The sequence below is a fragment of the Aquarana catesbeiana genome, linkage group LG02, assembly GCF_042186555.1.
Source record: "Aquarana catesbeiana isolate 2022-GZ linkage group LG02, ASM4218655v1, whole genome shotgun sequence".
Taxonomy (NCBI): domain Eukaryota; kingdom Metazoa; phylum Chordata; class Amphibia; order Anura; family Ranidae; genus Aquarana; species Aquarana catesbeiana.
The window spans coordinates 326589453-326615112 of NC_133325.1; the positions used below are offsets into that span (position 1 = coordinate 326589453).

At 41.0% G+C, this 25660-nt stretch overlaps 1 protein-coding gene across 1 annotated transcript in view; it reads left to right on the forward strand.

Annotated features, from left to right (window-relative positions):
- Positions 1-4328, forward strand: part of CCDC138 (coiled-coil domain containing 138) — a 105575-nt gene extending 101247 nt beyond the window's left edge. Inside the window, exon 15 of the mRNA XM_073614809.1 lies at positions 772-4328. Coding sequence (XP_073470910.1) covers positions 772-946 — 175 coding nt within the window. The 3' untranslated portion in view covers positions 947-4328. The remainder of the gene's footprint in view (positions 1-771) is intronic.
- Positions 4329-25660: the final 21332 nt, after the last annotated feature.

A 25660-nucleotide genomic window follows, 5' to 3' on the forward strand; every position in this document is an offset into this window, starting at 1 on the left:
TAAATTTAAAGTACACCTAAACCCAATCACCTAAATTTCATATACGCCTTAGTATATTAACGGAATTTGTAAAAATAGTTTTAAATCTGAAGCTTATTAAGATACTTTCTATTGCTCTGCCATAAATGTCCTTATCCAGGAACTTCCTGTTATGGGGTGACAGCTGTAATTTTATCACATGTACAGACTACCAGCAGCCTTTCTGGTATACAGTACGTTGCTCAGGCATGGTCCACCATTGTCATCAGGAAGCCGGTCCTTGGCATTGATGTGTAGCCAGTGCTGTAGCACCCTTCCACCCTCCACCCACCGCAATAATAATAGTTTTGTTTTTTTGGGGTTTTTTTTTTTACGGGGCCTTCCTATTTTTTTTTTTGGCCCCAGCATCATTCTGGCCTAGGCCAGAATGATGTGTTCTGCTCCAGCAGCCCCCAAAACATATCCCAAGATGCTGTAGAAGCCCATTCACTGAGCAGCCAGGGGTAGAGCTTCCGCATCTTAGGGCCTGGGCTGTCTAAACCTGGAAGAGGCATCCAGCTGAAGAGAACCAAGATGTGGGAGACAGCTGAACAGTCCACTGGGCTGGTGAGTGTGTGTTTTGAATTCAACCCAGCATAAAAGGTAAAGCGGGATGGGGGGGAGAAAAAGTAGGGGGAATAAATTTTCTATTTAAGGAAAGAAACTACCCCAGTTTGTTGTAGAAAGTAGATCATTTTTACTTTAGTTCACAATCACTAAGCCACTGACATATTTTATTTCTTTCTTTTTTAGGAGTAATAAAAAGTTTTTTGACACCTTTAACATCCCTCAAGTGATCCAAGAAATGCAGAGGACAGCCAACCCAGACCACGCCTTTCTTGTTATTAATCTGAACTCTATTCTTTTCCACTTGGGATTTTCTAAGCCCAAAATACTTTCACCTAGCGTCAGCACTAACCACGACTAATTCTACAGTATAAACCTATTTTATTTGTGTTTACATTGTAGCATGGATGTGCAATCTAAGTGATGTGAGTTACTGTATGCTTGTCATTGTGGCTTATTTATTAAAAAATAACACTAAAAAGTTTGAACAAAGGTGAGGGCGTATAACAAACCGATTCCATGTATGATATTTCCAGTGCATGTTAGATACACCTAATTGGTTGCTATGACTAAAAGCTAAACTTTCTTGTGTTTTGTAACATAGCCCCATTTGGGGATTTTTTAGTTGTTGTATGGATGGAGTTCGTTCTGTTTCCCATGGGAATTCAGTTAACTTTTCTTTTACTTCATAGTGTTTTTATAGTGCAGTATTTCAGTGGCTGGTGTAATGGTTATTTGGAGAACCTCAAACATATTTGAAAAAAATCTGTTAAGTTCATTTTATTTAGGTTAAAACTGTTATATAAGATTTTAAAAAACAATACTTTCCTGTGATTGTCTTTTCAGCAAATTGTAAAAAACACACAAATCTTAAAACTTTTAATCAATAACATCATATATCTGCATTGGCATTAAGGTAAGTATGGGCAGCTAAACATGGCCCGATCTGCCAAGTATGTCATCAGTAATTCATCATAATGTAATTCCACTCTGGAGTCTGACTTTATTTGCTTTTACAAGGGCAGTTTACGTTTCTGAGCTATTCTGTTTACATGCATAGGAAAGTATAATAAAACAAGACTGCTTTTAAAGCTGAACTTCGGGAGATAAACCAATCGGCTAATTAGTCCAGTTATGTATTCATTAAAAATTGTAATTTTAAATGTTTAAATCGCTGAATTTTACTTTGGAAATCCCCTGTACAGTAGCACTCACACTGGGAGACGAAAGGGCAAGCACTAGGAGCTGATCAGGTGTGCTTACAGCACATGCTGTTAAGGAGCATACTGACAGGAGGAGAGGGCAGATAGTGAACTCATCACTGTTGTTCCTTCAATGTCCATTTACATGATGAGAGTAGGTAGCTGTACTGCATGACTATAGTAGAGAAAAGTCACTTTATCAGACTGACTGCTGAGCTGACTGCAAGTCTGTGTAAATCTCAGAATTGGCTTATCAAAATTACACATTTAAATGACAAATAGACACCTCTCATATGTATGTATGCTGACTGTTTATTTAGCTTTTTGCCTGTATTCAGTATTCAGCTTTAAAAACAAAAAAGAAAACGATGTTGTAGTTTAGACATACTTAAGCCGGCCATAGATGGATCCAAATTCTGCCAGTCATGCTAGGACTGGCTGAATTGCAATCCATGTACGGGCAGGGAGGTTGTACAGAAGTCGATCTACCGATCAAATTCTGTACAACCACCCTGTTGGATTTTCCTTGTTAAATCAGTGCCGCAGGCCTGCAACACTGATCAGTGTATTCTGATGGTGGGGAAGTCTCGCTGCTGTCAGAATACAATAGCTCGGCAGATGTGCAACGGGGAAGCAAACCAGTTTTTTATTCAACCCGCTGATTGAACGAAGAGGAAACTGTATGAATTCTATGAATGTTGAAGCATTGTTGAATTAGCTGATAAGGATACCCATATGTTTTTAATGTTCACTGCTTACATTTCCTTAGCACCTTTGGAAAACTGTCACATAACACCGCTGGCCTAAAAAGCTGCAGCTGGGTAATTCCCCCACCCCCTGCAGCCACATGTAACAAAGGATTGAGGATGCTGGTTATATCATTGACCTAATATGGCCATTTGGTCAGTGGCAATGTCCATATACTAGCTCATCACTGCTCAGCATCTTATGCGTCAGTTTACTGTATAAACTGTGCCAGCTGTCCTACAAATCTGTCCTAGAAATATTTTAAAACAACCCCCAATATTTCAGAGTTTTGTTGTGCATTATGGGTAGGTTTTTTTATTGTTTAATAATAGAAGTGATAGATCAAAAGAGTTTATATTGCTGAAAACATTCATGCATAAACAAGACTCTTAAATGGTTCTAGTCATAAAATGCATGCGTTCCTATGGTGCACCAATTGGTCATGTTCATCCAGAGACATAAAATATGTTGCTCATTTCCAGCAATCTGACCCCATCTCTCCTAAATTTGGGCCAATATGTTGGTTGAAGCTGAACTCTAGAAGGAGGAGACGTGGGGTGGTGACTTCAGTCTGAGAACGCTTTGCGTTCATTGGGAAAAAAATACAAGGTAGGTTCCCTGAATGTTGCCCATGCTGGTCACCATCCAGCAGGGCAGTCACGCAGCATGGCACCAGAAGACCTCAAAAATCACTGTTGTAACCACAGCTACTACGGTGATTCTCTGCTTCTTCAGGTATGGAATATGTATTCTATTTTCTATACAATGCAAACTGTACCTGGAGTTCAGCTTTAATGAAACTCACTGGAAGCTCTTTCTGAAAATGTGCACGGCATTATCAGACTGTTTATGTATATTTTATAAGGGGTCATCAAAGAAGAGGCTGAAATGAGATTGCTGGAGCTCTGCTGGGAGAGCTTGTGCACTTCATTCATTTGTCAACAGATGCCATTTAGCTGGTTTGTATATTGAACCACATGCTAACCATTGAACTAAGAATTGTTTTGCAAAGAATGAGCTCTGTTGTGCCTTAACATTTGTAGTCAGCAAATATCAAGCGTTCATTGTTCATTTTCCCACTCTTATTTATTCTTATATTGGAGTTTAATTTTCGATATTACTGTAGTTTAGCTTTGCTGTTGGGACCTTGTTTTAATTTTTGTTGTTTTGTGCCAGTTGTGTGCACTTTGCTTCAACGGGAGAAAGTAAATGCCAGTAAAATGGCAATGGTAACTGTAGTGGTACATTCATTCTCATTTGTCACTGAAGAGGTTTACATAATATCCTTTTATATACCGATTTTAACTAATTCTTTGTTTAAATTTGGCATGTGAAAACCATTTCACTTTTGAAGGATGTTCATGAATTCCTTCTCTGTCACTGGCTTTTCATACCATTTACCTGTCCCATATTCAAAGGTTTTAATTTGAGAACATTGGGGAAGTCTTGGAGAATGACACAACTGTTCCTGTGATGCAATTGTTTGGGCTCAGAAAAAGAACTGAAAATTATCAGAACATTCCCTACTTCAGTAATTAATGGACTGTTAACATATTGTGTGTGGATTTTTTTATTTGTAGTTTAAAAAGTTTTACTTTGTTCCAGTGGTTCTGTTATACATTCCAGTGCTTGGTTTACAAACTACAATTTCTGTAGGTTAGAAAAAGGTTATTGTTATCTTTTTATTGTACAAGATTTTAAGCAGTGCTTCAAAAGACTGTAAAAAATAAGACAGGATCATAAATGTTACAAATGATATATGTCTATAATAAAAGAATTTCCAACTTTCCCTACCTTTTTGCCTTTGACTTTGTGAGAGAAGACCCCCTTCAAGATGGATTTTGGTCAAATTTGCATTTTAAAGTGCACTTTATCTTACACAGCAAATAGTCTATAATAGGGTGGTGATGGCCACTGTGTTTGTTTTTTCTGGTAATGATAATTTAAATGTTGGAGTTAACGTGTTTGAACCCCCCTCAGTGTCTGAAGGTTAACAAAGTACAGTGCCATGTGCAAAGACAACCTCAATCTATGTTCCGTGCGCACTACTAGTTCTGCGACTGCCGTCAATGACTGCTGTCCATTTTTACCTATTGAGCTGGATCCATTCAGTGTGGCTCTCTGTTATGAGATCACAGTGACCACATGTAGTAATCACACTCAGTTTGCTTACAAACAAGCCTGCTGGCTGCAACTGTCACTGTGCCTTTCTGTTTGCACCTCTCTCTGTAAACAGCAGGTGCATAGTCAGAGCATACACCGAGTTTAACATCTATGCTTTCACTATTTAGCATGCCAGTGAAGAGGTGTGGGATAGATAAGGATTGGTGGGTGAGGAAGGAGGGTATTCTGTTAAGAGAATCTGCCACTTTTCTATGAACTGGCAAAGTGACAGATTCTGTTTACAGAAAACCTGCTTTGAGGATGTATGGAGGCTGCCATTGCTGACCTCTTCTTCTAAATATATTAGGCCTCTGGTTGTCATTCTGATTCACTGTCCTCCAATACTTTCTCAGTTGATGACCTGGAATTATAATGCAGAGTAAGTCAGAGTCCTGACTGCATACTGACGTTTGTGATTTGCATGCATGTACCAGGTCAGGTTGCTCAGAAAATGGTGAAGCCAAAAATAGCCTAGCAAGTAACCTAATATATCTGTGTGTGTGTTTAACAACAATCTATTCCCAATGCACTCATTCCTGCAAAAATGACTGTGTGTGTATGTAAGAGAGTGCTGCAATGATCACCGGCTGGAACTGAAGACAATCAGAGCGAAAGATTGTCATTAGCGCACCAAAGATCTCTAAAAATGGGTCCTAAGCTTTATTCCGCAATCGCATCATTCAGGCAGAGTTAGCCTCACAGGACCTATTCATTAGACATTTGATCGCTGAATAAACTTTGGATCCATTTTTGGAGATATATAGTGTGCTGGTGACACATTCTCATTCTGTGTAGTTAACAGATGCATTCTGATACTGCTAAAGCAATTGGTGAGCCAATTGAGCTATCCAGCAGCTTTGTAACTGCACTAAAATCAAAATGTTCCGTCAGTTTGCTTTAATCTGTTTTCTGAATAATCAACTGCAGCCAAATTACAGAAAACACTTACAATACAACACTACTCAATTACTGGTAGTGTACTTCCTGAAACCTGTGCTTTGTTTTTCTCTTTAGCTTTCTGTATCACCAATCATATTCACATTTCCTAAACAGATTTGATTCTGATTTGTTGGTCAGATTATAAATGCCAGTTTCTCAATGATTGCAATAGCTGTGTTTGGGAATAGCTCTCTTTATCATAAGCAAGGAGTTCTTCCACTAGAGAGCATATAGTAGACGGTGCAAAAGCTGTGTCTAAATGGTAGGCTTCACAACTTAAATTGGTGTCTTTCAGGGGTCTACAATATTTAAACCAAGGGCCAGTTTACAGTCTGTCACACTGTTGGGGACCAGACTGTGGCATCTAGGAGTAAAAAATATTCCCCAATGTCAGAGGTTTGTGGAGATGCCCTACATCAGTGGTATTATTTAAAAGAGGAGTATGACGTCATGACGAACGACGTCTTTTTTCAGAATCATACTTGTCTAGCTGGATGCAGCATCGGTCCCCTCTCTGGCTTGAACACTGAGAACTGAGGGATCAAACGCCGCATACCATTCTCAGTCTGTCAGTCAACGGCTCTCTGCTCAGCCCCCTCGTGCTCACTGGAGTGCTGGACTGTGGAGGGGGCGGGAGTGGCCGGCTCGCTGAGAGGCTGAGCCGGGTGCCAATCCAGGCATGTGGGCAGATCCCGATCATATGGTCGCGGTCTTTCCCGAGCCTTGACTGGCTCACGTGATGTCAGCCAATAGCAGGCTTTAGCCCACTGCTGAAAATGGGTCACAGGAGTGCAGAACGAACTGCAACAACCTTTGGCTGTACTTCTCCTTAAGGCCGGGCTCACACTATTGCGAAATTGATGCGGGATCCCCGCATCTAATTTGCAATAGCAGGAGATTGTGAGCGGCTCACATATCTCTGATGCGGCTCCTGTGCGAATTTGCACAGGAGCCCTGTGCATCTTTTGGTCCGTTTCAGGTCCGAATTCAGACCAAAATTCGGGCTGAAATCAGACCCGAAACAGTGAGCCAGGACGCGCAAGACCCCTGCTGTGAGCCGCATCGGCATGCAGTGTGTACCGAGCCTTAATATCCGAGTGTTGTCAGTAGAAATTAAAAATACCCCTACATTAGTGGTCATTGGGATTGAAAATGTCATTTGGAGTAAAAAAAAAGGCCCTTTATGTCAGTGCGGCTGAAAAATGCTGCTTTGTCAGTGGTCAGTTGGAGTAAAAATATGCCCCTGTGTTGCAGTTCAGTGGGAGTAATAAATGCTCTTGCATAGTGGGCAGTGAAAAAAATAAATCCCTGTGCAGTGGTCAGTGGCAGTAATAAATGCCCCTATATCAATTGCCAGAGGGAGTAATAAATGGCCAGGTATATGTTAAATTCAAAAATGCCCTGGCATCAGAGGGAATAATAAATGTCCTGGGAGTAAAATGCTTCTGTGTCAGGGGTCAGAATGGTACCCCATCACTGGTGTTCAGCAGGAAGATAGGTTTTTCAGTACTGATGGTCAGCTACTTTTATAAAGCCTCCCATTATTAGGGCCTGTGTCAAAGAGCAATGGATCTGTGTTGATTGGATCAGTTGTATGTATTTTTGAGATGCTTCTAAAACCAATCATAATTCAGGGGCATGGTCCTGCTTTTTTTTTTTTTTTTCTCAGAAGGAAAACCTGTTTGAAATATAACAGCATTAATTCCAGAGATTGTACACCACACAGAGAGAATAAATGTTGCCAATTCAGCAGACTACATGCAAGGCAGCAGAAGCCATCTACACAGATTAACACATTGTCAGAGAATTTCGGTGAAAAAAAGAATACCCTGCCCACCCCACAAGTATAGGTAGCAATGGCAATTTACATTTTATCCAATCATTATATAATCAGTGATGGAGAATGAACAGAAACCAATGGATCAGGAGAACAGCCAGGCAACTAGTATATTCAGAAGGAGACATCGGCAGTCACAGTTTCACATTCTCCCAGTACAGGTTTCCCATAATAAACAATCCAGGGGACTTTACAAGATGTCCCCACTACCCTCATAGCAAACAAACACTGTCATTTCTTCACACTCCACATGAAAAAAACCTCATCCTATACTTGTTCTAGGAAACATACATGAGATGTCAGCTAAAAAAGATAAAATAACCTTGTTGCCATTTTGTTTACATACCTGAGCTGTAAAAAAAAAAATAAATAAGGAGCCTCCCGCTGTCTATATTACAGCTCAGGTTTGTAAACATGTACACAAACTTGTTGCTATGGCAACAAGGTTGTTTACCTGTTTAGTAGATATCTCATCTATAGGGCTTATGGTCACGGTGGGCGGCACAGTGGTGTAGTGGGTAGCACTCTCACCTGGCAGGAAAAAGTCAACCAGGTTGATGGTTCAAATCCCTTGTCAAAAGAAGTTTATTGAGTATACAATGTTATAAAGATACATAAAGTAAGTTTACAGGGATCTATAAAGTAAGCTCATTGTTTTACAGTAGGGTTTATATAGGTAAATATCATGAAATTTCAAATATTAAACATTGGGTTCACGTAAACCTAAATTAAAGATATATATCATTTCCTTAGTTACTTTTGTAGGTATTTAAATGATTTATACCTACTATACATATTGTTTACATGTAGAGTGTATATAGGTCAAATAAATTCTGATAATGAGCTTTAATCGTGAGGTGGAGAAAAGGAAAGAGAAAGAAGAAAAAGGGTTGAAAGGTAGAGGTATGGTCCACAAGGTTGTCTCGCTCGTCAGTTTATTATTCTTTTTAGTTCTCTTTGAAGCCTTAGAATGGGTGTCTCTGTAAGTCATTTAATCTGTTACCATGGCAACAGGACAGAGTCATTGAAGTTTGACAGGAACTGTTGTTTTATCCAAGGATGCCAAAGTTTTTCAAATTTTGGAATTTGATTTTGATCGATGGCTACCATCTTAGCATGGGACATTGTATTATTCATTCTGTGAATTGTTTCTGCTAGTACCAATGTAGGAGATTTCCGTGCCTTGGCCACTGTTTGTTTTGCAGCCGTTATTAGTTGGATCATAAGTTTGAATTGAGAGAGTGTTAACCATTCCGGTTTTAGATTAAGTAAAGTTAAATATGGATCTGGTTGTATTATTTTTTAAAATATTTTAGATGCAATCACGAAGACTTCCTTCCAGAAGGTTTGGATTACTGGGCACGTCCACCATATGTGTAAATATGTGCCTATTTCTGGGCATCCTCGAAAACAAAGAGCTGAGGTATTAGGTGAATATTTTGCCACTCTAGCGGGTACAAGGTACCAGCGAGTTAGGACTTTATAATTTGTCTCCAGTGCTAAGATGTTGGGTGAAGATGACTTAGATGTGAGCCATATGTTAGACCAGTCCGTGTCTTCTAAAGTTCGTCCCAGGTCCTCCTCCCACCTCTGAACGTAAGAGGGTCTATTAAGATTTGCTACTCCATATAATTGATTATAAAGTGATGAAATTGTACCTTTAGCAAATGGATCTTTTTTACAGATTGATTCAAAAATGGATAATTGGGATAATGGTGTATCCCCCTTTAGGAATGGTGTATAGAAATTTTTGATTTGGAGATATCTAAATATCTCAGAGTTTGGTAGATCATATTTTTCTCTAAATGATGGGAATGAAAGGAATGATTTAGATGCTATGAAGTCATTTAGTGTCTGAATGCCTGATGTTGTCCAAGCTTTAAAAGAATTTGGGTAGATCCATGCCGGATAAAAGGCCGGATTTCTGATAAAAGAAAGGAGAGGATTGTGTGGAGATTGTAACTGATATTTGGTTTTTAGTTTATCCCAGAGAGATAAGAAGTGTTTAGTTATGGGATTATGAATTTTAAAGCGGTCTTTAGGATCAAGCCATAATAAATTTGATATTAATAGAGGGTCATTTTCTGAAGCCTCTATAAATACCCATAATGGGATTTCCTGTTTTGCATGGTATTTGGACAGACTGGCCAAATGTGCTGCTCTGTAGTAGTTAGTAAAATTAGGGTATCCCAGGCCTCCTTTATTTTTGGGAAGATGTAGTGTGTGTATAGGTATACGTGGTTTAGAAGAGCCCCATATAAACTAAGTTGCTCTTTTTTGTACTATTCTCAAAAAATAGGAAGGAATTGGAATAGGGAGGACTCTGAATAGATAAAGCAATTTGGGTAGAATAGTCATTTTGATTGCATTAATCTTCCCTATCCAGGATAAAGGAAGTTGCGACCATTGTTTTATTAGATTTGTGATCTGTCTTAATACAGGAGGATAATTGGTTGAGAATAAGTCAGAATGAGATGCTGTTAAATGAATTCCAAGATATGGGATTGATTTTTCTGCCCATGTGAATGGGAGTGCAGCCCTAGCCGGGATCAATTCCATGTTTGTGAGTGAAATATTAAGCACTAGGCATTTCTTAGGATTAATCATAAGGCCGGATAGGGCTGCAAATCCATCAAGAGCTGGTATTAAGTTAGGACCAGAGACCTGTGGTGATGATAGAAAAAGTGATATATCGTCTGGAAATATACATAATTTGTGTGTAATACCTCCTACTTCAATGCCAGTTATAGTTTGGTTTGTTCTGATGTATTGGGCCATGGGTTCGAGTATAAGGGCAAATAATAAGGGAGATAATGGGCAACCCTGTCGGGTACCTCTTTCGATATTAAAGGCTTCAGATTTGTATCCAGCATATTTTATATAGGCTTTGGGTTTATTATATAATGCTTTGATCCATGTTAAAAAGTGGGGTCCAAAACCCCATTTTTGTAATGAATATTGCATATATTGCCAGGATACTGTGTCAAATGCCCTCTTAATATCGAGAGATAGAAAACATAAAGGGATTTTCCGTTTTTTAGCAATATGTGCCAATAACACTGCCCTGCGTATATTATCGCCTGCCTGTCTATTTGGCATGAAGCCTACTTGATCTCTATGTATTAATTTTCCTATAATGCTATTGAGGCGTTTTGCTATTATTTTTGCTAATAATTTAATATCGAGGTTTAACAGAGAGATAGGCCGATAATTCAAACAGGAAGTATCATCAGAAAGGGGTTTTGGGAATCATACAAACAATTGCCATTAGTGTTTCTTGCCGAAAAGAATGTCCATCTAGAAGTTTGTTAAAAGTTTCAGTGAGAATGGGAGAGAGTATTTCTGAGAATGTTTTATAGTATAAAGACGAGTAGCTGTCTGGGCCTGGTCTTTTGTTAAGTTTTAGGTCTTTTATGGCGTTAGCAACTTCATCTATAGTTATAGGCTCATCCAAACTGCTTTTTTGATTCTGAGATAACTCAGGTAAGGTTATTTTTGAGAAGAAGGATTCAGCCTCTGTAGGATTAAATTCATTGTTTGTCTTGTATAAAGTTGCGAGATGTGAGTGAAATTTATGGACTATTTTAACTGGATTACAAGTGTAAACATTTTTTGATAATTTCAAACGTATTGGTTTGAAAGATTTGTTAGTTGAATTTAATGCCCGAGCCAAATATGTACCTGGTTTGTTTGTATTCATGTAGAAATTGTGTTTGGAGCGTTTGAGGGATTTATCAACTGACTCAGTGAGAAATAGATCGTATTCCAATCTAGATTTTTCCAGATGAGATTTTGTACTCTGAGATGGATTATCTTGAAATGATATGTAGGCTGCATTAAAATTGAGTTCTAGTTTTTTTGCTAGATTTTTGCGTTCCCGTTTAAATAGTGCCATTTGTCTTTGTATTGTACCACGCAAGACAGGCTTATGAGCTGCCCACAGTGTTATTGGGGAGATGTCTGTTGTATTATTAATTGATATGTATTCCTTTAAAGCTTGTTCAATGGCCATCTGATGTAGTGGGTGTTTGAGCATTATGTCCGGTAAGTACCACGTTGGGTCATGCGCTTTTGGTATGGCTGAGGCTATAGTAGTGTATACTGCATTATGGTCAGACCACGGAATCAGAATTATATCTGATGCAATAATTTCTGGTATCATTCCTATTGTTAGAAAAATATGATCTATTCTGGTAAAGGTTTGATGAGGGTGCGAGAAATAAGTGAATTTCTTTTTCATTGGGTTACTTTCTCTCCACGAATCTACCAGATTGTATTTGGAAAGAAGTTGAGAAAAAGGTAATCTAGAGGTTATTTTGGATGGTGTAAAAGGTGATTTATCTAGAAATGGGAGGAGGACCTGGTTCGAATCCCCACACATTATCACTGTTCCTATTTTGTGTGTATTAATCACTTGTAATATATGTGAGAGGAATGGTGTAGGTTGTTTGTTAGGAGCGTAGTAGGAAATCACCGTGATTGCTGTATCCATTATATAACCCATGAGTATCAGGTATCTACCTTCTGGGTCTTTAATTTCTGATGATAAGGTGAATGGTGTGGATCGGTGAAATACAATTAGAGTTCCCCTTTGCTTGGTACAGGCAGAAGCCGTGTAAATTTGTTGATAAAAAGGAGAAATATATTTTGGAGTAGAATCTTTGGTGAAGTGTGTTTCTTGGAGGCATACTATGTGAGCCTTCTTGTTATGGAAAGTACGGAAGGCTTTGGTCCTTTTTTGAGGGACATTTATTCCCTGAACATTCAGGGAAAGTATATTAAGTGGTGCCATGGCAACAGATCAAATAATTTTGACTTACTTTTTGTTATGCAGAGCTGACTGCGCAGATCAACCTGTGTGGACTGAATAGATAGAAAAGAAACCAGTGAATTCTGGAGTAAAGAGTAAACAAAAAACATATGAGATTAGATGATACATTGTATAAATTATTTTTTGCAAGTAATCACAATTTACCCGTGAAAGAGAATAAATATCTCTCTCAGGGGAATAAGTGCCTTCGTCACACTCCCACATAATATGGTTGGGAGAATGAGGAGGGCTAATGGGGGTACACGGATCTTCCGCTTACAGGAGAGAAGTGCTATGTCAAAAGACATCAAAATGATGTTTCATTAATTGGAGTGCAGAATATAGTTTTTGTTGAAATTATTTTTTCCAGGGTGGTTGTATATGGTTAGTCTTGCCCTAGGCTAAATAATTCAGTTAGAAAGGTACTGTTAATAACTTTGGTATTGATGAAGATAGTTTGAATTATTTTGGGATTTTAACCCTTTTAGAGTAAACAATTACATATTTTATTCATATGTAACTGTTTAGATATGTTAACTCATAAAATTGAGGTTGTATTGCTTCAGATTAGAATAAACAAAAACATAATTCTAGGAACTAGTTAGGTAATAATATATTTGTTTTAAGAAAAGAAAGAAAAAACTTTCATTACTTCCGGATTATTGAACATATTTGTCCTAAAAAGTAATAAATCTATTGTTATTACCTGATAATATATAACTGAACAAGAATTTCCTTATTTCACTTATATATTCTAAGGCTATATGAATCAGAAGTAATAAGAAATATAACTGGAATGTAACATGATCCCACACAGTGTGTGACTATCAGAATGCAGTTACATTCAGTTATAAATACAGGTTTTTTATAGAGAACCATCTCTTAGTATAATAAATGAAGAGATATCAGGAATTAGGATGTCAGTCCATTGAATCTTCTTGGTCCATGGATGATGTGGCATAACGGCCTCTTTTGTGAGAATGATGATTCCCATTTTGTTCTGAAATTTTCTGAGTGCTGCCTGAAGGTGAAGATGATGCCATTCTTCTGCGTGTGGGAGAGTTGCTGCTTGTGGGTTCTGTCAGATTTAATTTTAAAAGGGTTTGTTGTAGTTCATCTGCTGATCTGCTTCTGTAAATTGTACCTTGGTAGTTAAATCTGACTGAAAAGGGGAAGCCCCATTGATACATAATGTTGTGGCGTTGCAGTTCCATTAGTTGGTGTTTCATGGATCGTCTTTTAGTAATAGTAAGTTGGGATAGGTCAGCAAAAATTTGATAATTGTGTCCTTGAAAATTAAGTTCCTTTTTTTCTCTTGCAGCAATTAGTATTTGTTCTTTCGTTCTGAGGTGATTTTTATATCTGCCACGGTTTCCTCCCAGTACCATATTTCCTGCCCAAACTTTCACAGTTTGTTCCCAGGGGCAAAAAGGTTCAAATGGATACCTTTTGAGCCTGCAGGCTCCGCTTTGTCCTTCTCTTCTCTCCTCAGCGGTGCGGAGCTCTAAGAATGCATGTCTGCTCCACTAGGCTCCGCCCATCTCCCTTCGATGGTTCAAATCCCAACCACAACTCTACCTGCCTGGAGTTTGCATGTTCTGCCTGTGTGGGTTTCCTCCAGGGTCTCCGCTTTCCTCCCACACTCCAAAGACATGCTGGTAGAGTAGTTCATTGGGTTAGTTCAGGGTAGTGGCCGATCTTTTGCTTTTTACCAATAACTGGCTGTCAAGTTGATGCTAAAGTTTCAGAGCTGTGATAAGAAATTATTTAAAAAAAATAATGCACATTCATAGCATGAGTGTTCTGTAACCCAAAAGTGTTAGAGCCAGACACAGCCAGGCAACTAGTATTTTTCATAATCAAAGAAAAAAGGGAATATTTGGGACTTTAAATGAGACGCAACGGGGAATATTGCGCCTCCATCCCTGGTTGCTTTTGCAAAAAAGAGGGGGGGGGGATTTTAGATGGTGTGTGGGGTAGAGCTAGACAAAACCATATACATATGTAAAAAATTGTATTCTTTATTAGACCAAAGATAGGGCATGGATCAACCCATATAAACGCATAATAGCACATTGGCATATAAAATACAAAGTATCAACATACATATTGAGGATAGTCACCAACGTGACACAGAAAGTAAATATTATACATCACAGTCCCCCAAATGGAGTAGGCATAACATATCAGGCTGGTAGAGCAATAGAAACCATCTAGAATCATGAATATGAGATGGATGCATCAAAATAAGCTCAACAACGTTTTGTGGACTTCTATCCACTCATCAGGAGCAAGTGCATCCATATACTAAAAATGGGATAAAAAAAAACACCATTATAGTTTGATATAACCACAGACTAGAGGTGTAGAGGGATTAAAGATGATGATGAACAAATAAAGGGCCATAACTGAAAGTACTCACATGCGAGCTGATACTAGGCCATGCGATACCACCTGCCGGAGGTCAGCAAGATAATTATGTCCAGCACGGGAGCTGAGGAAAGGACCCAAGCATGGATCAGGAGCACACACGCAGTCCCCCCAAAAGGAAAAAGTGTGTATGGAAAAATCTTGATGTAACCGTGGATGGGATTTCTGTATTGTATACAATAAAGTAAGTGGTTTGTTACCATATTGGTATAAATAAAAAGAAATGTCTCATAGAGTAGACCCATCACCACAGTATAGAAGTATATTGTGGAGCATATCAACAAGGTGAACAGAATGAAAAAAAATAGGGTGTCCATACAGTAAGAATAGGGAAGAGGAGATGAGATTCCTGAAATTAGGAGAAATTAATGAAAACTAGGAGTAAAGGAATATTAGTAATGCTTGTTATAGCAGAATTTAAGAATAAAGCAAGAGCTTGCTATGTATTTACCCATGTAGGTCCTAATGGGATATGAACCAAAAATGGAGTGCAGTGTGGGACTGCTGAGAAAAGGTCACTAAAGGGGAACTGCAAGGTGAGCCCAGCGGCCAGGGTCCCATCCAGCGTCACACTGGCATGACAACAAGGGAGAGACAGCACGGCAGCAGCCGGACCTACTCACAATGTGTCAGCCAAGCTGAAATAGCACACGCCTGCGTGAAAGGACGCCCACTGGGCATCGCACGCATAGAGTGGAAGGTGTGGCGCCTGCCCAATCCCCCATCCCCATCAAAATCAGCTGTGTTCAATGTGGTATATGGTAACTTGACCACTAGGGGTCAGATACAAGGCAGTAAAGGCTCTTGAACCGCACACACCTCCATCCCTAATCAGTATCAAAGAAAAAAGGGAATTTTTCATAAGGACGCCAGTACTCTTGGTTCCCATACTTTTCATAAAAAAGAACTTCTAAGAGGTTTAGTATTTATACAAGGGTGCCTTCTAGTGGAATATATTGTGTATGACAGCCATTCAAAAAAAATCAAAATAATATCTTCTTGCGAACACAATAGCACTGGGAAATATGTACTATATTTGAAGCAGCATTAGAATAGGACTATTGTCTATTTTTTTTTTCTAATCCATCACTGCCTATGCACTTTCAGAAAACACCCATGCACAGAAAATACACTTTAAACCCTAATGGTGGACATACACGCTTTGATAAATTATCAATTTCTTTTTTGATTGGTTATTCCTATTAATGGAGATCAATCTATAGCAATTTATTTTCAGCCTCCAACAGGACCCGGGCATAGCGGACATGGTCACCGGAGGGTCCCGCAAGAGCAAAACCAAGTACAGAAACATCCAAGAGGCCCTGGCGCGGGCAGCAGCTAAGATGCTGCCGCCGACAGCTCCACACACTGCTTCCCCATGGCCATACAGACTGAAGCCGCCTACCAGCAGAAGAGAGGGTGAGTCAGACACGGATTTCTCTGACACTCCACATTTCTCACATTCCAACCCAGGGCAGCCTGATATGCTGAAGAAATTAGAGCGAATGCTACAGCGTGCCCTGAAGCAGACCTCAGACCAGATTACAGAATGCCTCTTCAGAGAACTCAGGGAACTGGGTCAACGTACATCTGACCTGGAGCAGAGGGTAGATGATCTAGAAACCCTCTTTAGCAATCGTACTGATGAGATAGAAGCTCTACATAAGGAAAATCAATCCCCCCAAACCCAGCTAAAAGATTATGAGAACAGGGCTAGACGCTCCAATATAAGGATCCATGGAATCCCTGAGACTGTGCTAGATCTCCAATCCATGGTGACTGCGCTATTCCCGTCCATTCCTATTGAACGCCTTGAAATGGAACGGGTGCATAGAGCCCTAGCTCCACGCAAGCCAGATGGGCCTCCATGCGACATGGTCGCTCTCAGTCTGATGGGTCTACCCCTCATAGTTCACTCTCTGCTAACCGCTTTGACTTCATTATGTTCACATGTGTTATTTAGCTCAAGTTTCTTCATATTTTGAGGTAACCTATACTCCACCTACCCACATTTAATAATAATTTAATAATCATAAACCGTGAGTCACCTTATTGTTGATGGACTGGCTATTCTCACTGGCATGCTACCCCAATATATCTTCATATAGACGGCTCCTGTGTCCCCCACGGTTGTCACTGCTGCCTCCCATTAGCCTGTGGACATCCCCTACTGGACTCTCCCTAGGCTACACAACCCTCTCTGTTCAGGTACTTTTGACCTGCCCAGACAGGATTCGCACATCCCTCCTGTCCTTTCCACCCCCTCCCTTCCTCCTTCTCCTGTCTCTACCAACTGCAATGCTCTTCCCCACTTTTCTCCCTCTAAACTTCCTTTCCTGGCTTCCCTCTCTCCTCTCCATCTCCTATCTTCACCGGGAGGAGAAGACTAGATCTAGTCAACGCATTCCTAACAGGCCCCTTCCTCATTCCACACCATGGCTCAGTTGAACATCCTCACACTTAATGTACAAGGACTGAATTCCCCCCAAAAACGAGTCAAAGCCTTCTGATCGTTTGCTTCAGCCAAAGCTGAAGTTTGCCTCCAGGAAACCCACTTCACCAACCAATTCTTCCCCAAATCTGTTGGCGCCTTTCACCCACAATTATTCACAGCCTCAGCCACCACTAAACAAAGGGGAGTTCTAGTGGCTTTCCACTGCACTACCCCCTTCACACTCCAGGAGAAGATTAAGGACCCTGAAGGCAGATACATTCTTCTGATAGGTCAGCTTCTTGACGTTGAGATTACAGTGGTGTCCTACTACGCCCCAAATCATAATCCCACATCTTTTCTCTCTCATCTTCTACAAGTTGTAGACACACATAAACATGGCACCGTTTTGATCTGCGGTAACTTTAAATAGGTCATCTACCCTTTTTGGATAAATCACCATTTCAAGCCTTCACAAATCTAAGCAGACTAACTTTCCAAAAATTGCTGCATCGCCACTCACTACTAGACTCCTGGAGGGAGGTCAACCCTGTCAGACGACAATATGCCTTCTACTTGCACCCCCATAAAACACTGTCACGCATTGACCACATCTTCATCTCAATCGGGTTGTCCCCCACACTCCTTGCTTCGGTCATCCTACCATTTACTTGGTCAGACCACAACACCGTCCTCGCCTCTCTAGATTCCCTAATGCCCAGGCAGATGGGCCACACTTGGTTCCTAAATGAAACCCTCTTGGCCCACCCTTCACACCGCATGGAAATCTCCCTAGCCATCAAGGACTACATAACCCATAATGTCACAGCTGACGTCTCCCCCTTAACCATCTGGGAAGCCCACAAATCTGTTATCCATGGCACTTGTATTAGATTAGCCACCCATCTCAAGAGGGAACACCGAACCCTATACCAAAAACTAGAAACCACTTTCCACCAATTTCATGCCGCCTTTCAAAACAACTTACACACAGGCAGGCCTTGGAGAGGGCCAGACTGGAGTTGGATCTTTTCCTGATCGATTCAGCTGAAAAAGCCTTACGCCGATCCAGGCATAAATATTATGCGAAAGCTAACAAACCGGATACCTTCATAGAATGGACCGTGCCTATAAACCAATCAGACTGAAGGTCGGGAGAGAGGCTTACTCAAGCGACCCTATAAAGGTCCTGTCTGTCTTCTGTCTGTCTGCCACTTGGCCAAACTCTATTTGGCTGATAGTTTGATAAAGCTTGTGCCTCAACACTTTTTTACCCTCACTCTATCTTCCCTGACAGCCTCTCAACGGGCCAATCTAGACCAACACATCTCTGAACTGGAAGTCATGTTGAAGAAAAACAAGTGCCCGGGCCCCACGGTTTCACGGCTTTAAATTATAAACACTATGCCGACTTACACCTCTCCTGACTAGAGCCTTCAACTCTATTCTAAAAGGACACTCTTTTCGTGCTGACTTTCTCACGGCCATTGTCTCCATGCTTCCAAAACCTCAAACAGATGACTCCTGGGCCAACTATCGACCCACTTCCTTACTAAACATAGACCTCAAACTTATTGCGAAAATCATCACCCGCTTAAATCTGATTATAGGGTCTCTAATCCATAAAGATCAAGTTGGGTTTATCCCTCTGAGACAAGCCGGAGACAATGTTCGTAGGGCAGTTCTACTAACACACGCGGCCCGTTCACGTTGTATGCCTGCATGTTTAGTATCATTGGATATCAAAAAAGCCTTTTATTCCCTCTCCTGGCCATATCTCCAATTCGTACTACAAAGATGGGGTTTTGGACCACATTTTCTCCGCTGGGTCTCCTTCCTATATACCTCCCCCTCAGCATACTTCAAATATGCAGGCTACAAATCAGATCCATTTCCAGTGTGTCGCGGAACAAGGCAGGGCTGCCCCCTGTCCCCGCTTATTTTTGCCCTTGCCATTGAACCCCTAGCCCACCTTACACGTTCTAACCCGGAGATCAAGGACCTGGAAATGGGTGGCATCCACTATAAACTCTGCCTGTTTGCGGATGACATCCTCCTCTTTCTCTCCTCCCCACTGACATCCACTCCCACCCTCCTCTCAATCTTGGACCGATTCGCAGCAATTTCAGGACTAGTTGTGAACCCACAGAAATCTAGAGCCCTTAACATTTCACTACCCCAGCCGATGCTTTCACAACTTAAGCAGACCCTCCCTTTTTCCTGGTCGCCCCAATAGTTTTCATACCTGGACAATAAACTTACCGATGATCCTGCCACCCTATACTCAGCCAACTATCCACCCATGTTGACCCATTTATCTAACCTCATGTCTTCCTGGGCTGCCTTGCCCCTGGCGTGGCTGGGACGTGACTAAAATGGCAATCCTCCCTAAAATGTTATATTTGTTCAGAGTTTCACCAATCCAAGTGCCATCTCACTTCCTCCGCATACTACAACGCAGAGTCCTATTCTACGGCTGGGGTAAGACCAGACCTCGTGTGGCAAGATCAACTATGTATTTACACAAACTGCAAGGTGGCCTTGGTCTCCCACACTTCGCCAAATATTACCAGGCAGCCCAATTGGCCTTTATTCCAAAATATCACGCCTCTCACGAAACACCTCTCTGGGTAGCAGTGAAATCGGTAGAGCACGATCCCCTTTCCGTGCCCAACTTACTGTGGCTTCGCCCTAGTGACCACAAGACAGTGAGGAACCCGGTCACCTGTCACTTCCTGCAAATTTGGGATAATCTTAAAACCAAATTTAAATTTCAATCTCCCCATAATCCTCTTCTATCCTATTTGCGGAACCCCACCTTTTATGCAGCGTGGACGTCCCCAGCTTCCTTTAACCGATGGTCTGCAGCCAACCTAATCCGGGCTCACAAATTCACAACTCCTGACACATTTAAAACATTTCCCAATCTTTGTGAAACATACGGAATTCCCAATTTCAAAATCTTCGGCTACCTTCAACTTAAACACTTTTTTTCTCCTCAAACTTACTCACAGAATCTTTTCTACCCGACATGACCAGCTTTAAACGTATCTGAAAAAAAGACCCTCATGCACGGGGCCTAATCTCCTCTTTCTACTCACAATTATTAAACCCACCACCACACACATATCCCTGCACTATGTTAAAAAATGGGAATCCGATTTGGGCCTCCAACTGGACACCACTAACTGGTCCAATATCTATCTGGACCTCCACAAAATCAGCTTCGCAGAATGTTGTAGCCTCTGAAACTAATTACAAAGTAATGTTGCGCTGGTACCTGGTCCCCTCCCGGATTACCAAATATCTACCGTCATATTCCCCTGCTTGTTTCCGAGGATGTCTAGACGAAGGCACACACCTACATATCTGGTGGAGTTGTCCACTAGTTCAATCATATTGGACAGAAATCTTTCATATCCTTTCCACCCTTACTGGTAACACCATAGCCCCCCACCCAACCATAGGTTATATCGGGTTTATTAAATAGGACTATCTTCAGTTCAAGTTACTCTTACAGATAACAATCGCTGCAAAGCAAACCATCACGAAGGCCTAGAAAACTCCACGCCTCACAGTCCTGGAAAAAAAGAATAGAGTTACCAGAGCCATGTTTCATGCCAAAATAGAAGCAGTTCTCCTAGACAGGGTCCAAAAATTTGAACGCCTTTGTAAACCTTGGGTCGACCATTATCTACCCCTTGACTTTGACAATGCCCTACTACTACCCTGAATAACCATACCGACAACTTTGTTTACCCATAGAGACTAGATCCCCATTCCCACTCCCTTTCCCCCCCCCCTCATTTTTTTTTTCTCTTTGTCCCTCATCTTCTCTTTGTGAACTGCCTTCCTCCTCTTCCTCTACTTCCCCCTTCTCAGCTCCTCTCTGCTCTCCTGGATGTAAACTTCTCAGCTCCAACCAACATCAATACGCATTTTGTGGAAGCTAGGCATCTCTGTCGAACCACAATCTCCCTAAGTCAAGATCTATGAATGCCTACAGGCCCATCATACAATCTAACCTATACTACCCGGTATGAGGACACTCAGACACCTGGTAAACCTCCAGGTGACTTCATCAGGATATAACCAATAATCAACCAAGGTTCTCAGACACCAGAACAGTCCCTAGACCTCACCTAACCGTAATCCCCTGCATGTCGTTTACCTGGTCTGCATGGTGTAGTCATATGTTGCTTTATCTTACTTTTCTGATATTTTCTGTATGTTTTGTTGCACAGGGCTGCACCCCTACTTTTCATTGAGATAGCACTCTACCATTACCCCCCTCATCCAGGGGAAATGTCTTTCAATTGTATTCTGTTAAGATTTCTTGTTTTCTTTTACCTTCAATAAAAATTTGAACAAGAAAGAATGTACTTGGCTCCATAATATCCTCCAGCATGAGCAAATCAATTCACTAGAATGGAAATAAAGCAAAGTGTTTTATGAACAGTTAATGACAGCCAGCACCTCTCTGCTTAGCCAGCCAGTAAAGAACACTGGTGTGAGCTCCAGTAAAGAAGACGGCACAGCTGTTCTTGATCAGTGACATTGGTGCTGTAATGCAGCAGAACATTGCAATGACTGGGTTACTGCTCTGGAAGAAGCCAGTCTGTTTCCTTTCATGACACAAGGCACTGGATCCCTAAACTGTAAAGCAAAATACGAAGTTATGTTGGATATTCCTTGTTATAGTATAGAATTATCTTATGTCACAAAACATGCTTTTATATGTTTTATACCTTGCCATATTCACTAGTTCTTACAGTGCATGTTTTCTAATTCAGCAATTATGTAGCCACTTAATTTTTGATATACAATCATTTAAGAAACCCTTGATACCAAAATGGGCAGAGCCAAACCTGAAGTATTTGCTGGGTACCTCAGTTCAGTTTAAGTAACTGTAAACCAGAAAATAAACTGAAAATGTGGCAATTTCTGGTTTCCCTTTAATATAATGCAAACCTAACTTGATTAACGTATGTAGGTTTTATTTTTATCATCTGTGACAGCATCAAGTTTCAATTTTTTTCCTTAGGAATGGAGAAGCAAAAACCGTATGGGAAGAGTAATTCTTGTGATATTTGTTGCTTGTATATGTTGACATCATGTTGCACGTGCATTCTTGTTTGCCTAGAAGATACTCTGTATAGTTAGTCCCTTCTTCAAGGAGGTGTCTTTTAGTTTCTATTTGGAACACATCTAATTGCTAGAGCTAGACACAATTTGATATTTTGACCTATGTTTTCTCTAATGCTTCCATTGAAACAATAGCTATGGTAGCCTACCTCAAAGTTATAGATCCAAGAGACAAAGTGAGTGTGGATTTTGTTCTTGGTAAGACCAAGCTTACCCCAAAACCAGCACATACCATCCCAAGGCATGGAATTTGAAATAGACTCTCTTAACTTTTACACAGACAGCAAGATAGTGTTAGGATGCATATATAACCAATCATCAGTGCTGTGTATGCATCCTGATCAAGGGCACTGTGTGCCTACAAACCTCAGTCCAGCTGATCGCAGCACTCGTGCAGTACCAGCCACTGCGTTTCCAGACATTTCATGGTTGTCCCCACCTGATTACTTGAATAATGACCCCATCAAAATGCACACTGATTCTACATTTTACTGGTTAATCCTGATAAGTAAATCAGAGCTAATACCAATACACCCAAGACCTCTGTGAAGTTGAGGCTTTTTCATCATTCATCATCATGAGGAGTTTTCATCATTTTGAAAGCTTTTCCAAGTGGTCTTCTGTTGTGCGAGTTATCTCACAGCTTATCCATGTTGTTGATCATTTCGCAACCAACACTGATGGCCATGAAGTGTGTCATAGTTGGTGCATGTATTGTATCACCTTAAACTGAGGCAGTGGTAATTTAAAGCCATGAAACACGTTTTATTCAGTTACAGTGGGGACGGAAAGTATTCAGACCCCCTTAAATTTTTCACTCTTTGTTATATTGCAGCCATTTGCTAAAATCATTTAAGTTCATTTTTTTTCCTTATTAATGTACACATAGCACCCCATTTTGACAGAAAAACACAGAATTGTTGACATTTTTGCAGATTTATTAAAAAAGAAAAACTGAAATATCACATGGTCCTAAGTATTCAGGCCCTTTGCTGTGACACTCATATATTTAACTCAGGTGCTGTCCATTTCTTCTGATCATCCTTGAGATGGTTCTTCACCTTCATTTGAGTCCAGATGTGTTTGATTATACAGATTGGACTTGATTAGGAAAGCCACACACCTGTCTATATAAGAAAGACCTTACAGCTCACAGTGCATGTCAGAGCAAATGAGAATCATGAGGTCAAAGGAACTGCCTGAAGAGCTCAGAGACAGAATTGTGGCAAGGCACAGATCTGGCCAAGGTTACAAAAAAATTCTGCTGCACTTAAGGTTCCTAAGAGCACAGTGGCCTCCATAATCCTTAAATGGAAGACGTTTGGGACGACCAGAATCCTTCCTAGAGCTGGCCGTCTGGCCAAACTGAGCTGTCGGGGGAGAAGAGCCTTGGTGAGAGAGGTAAAGAAGAACCCAAAGATCACTGTGGCTGAGCTCCAGAGATGCAGTCAGGAGATGGGAGAAAGTTGTAGACATTCAACCATCACTGCAGCCCTCCACCAGTCGGGGTTTTATGGCAGAGTGGCCCGAGGGAAGCCTCTCCTCAGTGCAAGACACATGAAAGCCTGCATGGAGTTTGCTAAAAAAACACCTGAAGGACTCCAAGATGGTGAGAAATAAGATTCTGTGGTCTGATGAGACCAAGATAGAACTTTTTGGCCTTAATTCTAAGCGGTATGTGTGGAGAAAACCAGGCACTGCTCATCACCTGTCCAATACAGTCCCAACAGGGAAGCATGGTGGTGGCAGCATCATGCTGTGGGGGTGTTTTTCAGCTGCAGGGACAGGATAACTGGTTGCAATTGAGGGAAAGATGAATGCTAGACAAGTACAGGAATATCCTGGACGAAAACCTTCTCCAGAGTGCTCCGGACCTCAGACTGGGACGAAGGTTTACCTTCCAACAAGACAATGACCCTAAGCACACTGCTAAAATAATGAAGGAGTGGCTTCACAACAACTCCGTGACTGTTCTTGAATGGCCCAGCCAGAGCCCTGATTTAAACCCAATTGAGCATCTCTGGAGAGACCTAAAAATGGCTGTCCACCAACGTTTACCATCCAACCTGACAGAACTGGGAAGGATCTACAAGGAGGAATGGCAGAGGATCTCCAAATCCAGGTGTGAAAAACTTGTTGCATCTTTCCCAAAAAGACTCATGGCTGTATTAGATCAAAAGGGTGCTTCTACTAAATACTGAGCAAAGGGTCTGAATACTTAGGACCATGTGATATTTCAGTTTTTCTTTTTTAATAAATCTGCAAAAATGTTAACAATTCTGTGTTTTTCTGTCAATATGGGGTGCTGTGTGTACATTAATGAGGAAAAAAATGAACTTAAATGATTTTAGCAAATGGCTGCAATATAACAAAGAGTGAACAATTTAAGGGAGTTTGAATACTTTCCGTCACCACTGTACATAAAGTAATCGGAAGTCTTACCAAAGCAGATGACTTGTGCCTATCCGTTGAGCAACCACGTTTGGCACCTCTGCTATTCGAACTACCCAAAAGCCCTTTTTTTCACTGGTTCCTTCTCATGCTTCATTCACACACCTGAGAACCCCCACAGGGCACCCAGGATGGGAATACCTGAGTCATACAGAGCAACCACACTTACCCTGTGTGAAGACAGGTTTTCTCGAACTGGGCACTAGGAACGCCGCGTGTTCCCCTCTAGCTGGGTGACCGCAACCCCAACCGTTGTAAGTCTATTTTACCTTTTTTCCTATTATTGTGGAAGCACTGTATTCTTGTCCCTAAATTGAATCTACTACAGCAGGGATATGCAACTAGCGGACCTCTAGCTGTTGCAAAACTACAAGTCCCATCATGCCTCTGCCTCTGGGTGTCATGCTTGTGGCTGTAAGAGTCTTGCTATGCCTCATGGGACTTGTAGTTCTGCAACAGCTGGAGGTCCACTAATTGCATGTCCCTGTACTACAGTATAAGGCAGGGGTAGACAACCTTTTAAGCACAGTGTACCGAAAAATGTTTTCAAAGAAATTGAGCATGCCAATTTTATAACAAAAAAATGTCAACTTCACACTCTCAATCGCAAAAAGAAGTTTTTATAAAGTAAATGCTGTAAACTACTTTAGTAGTGAGAAATTAACATCCTGCACTCTCACGCCTCAGATCAGCCCCGATTCCTGCAATTCCACACCTCAGATCAGCCCCAATTCATGCACCTTCACACCTCAGATCACTGCCCCCCCTGCAAATTTGTTTCACCATTGTACCCCCCTGCACATCTGCCCCACCACTGTACCACACTGCTCATCTGCCCCACCACTGTACCCCCTGCTCATCTGCCCCACCACTGTACCCCCCCGCTCATCTGCCCCACCACTGTAACCCCCTGCACACCT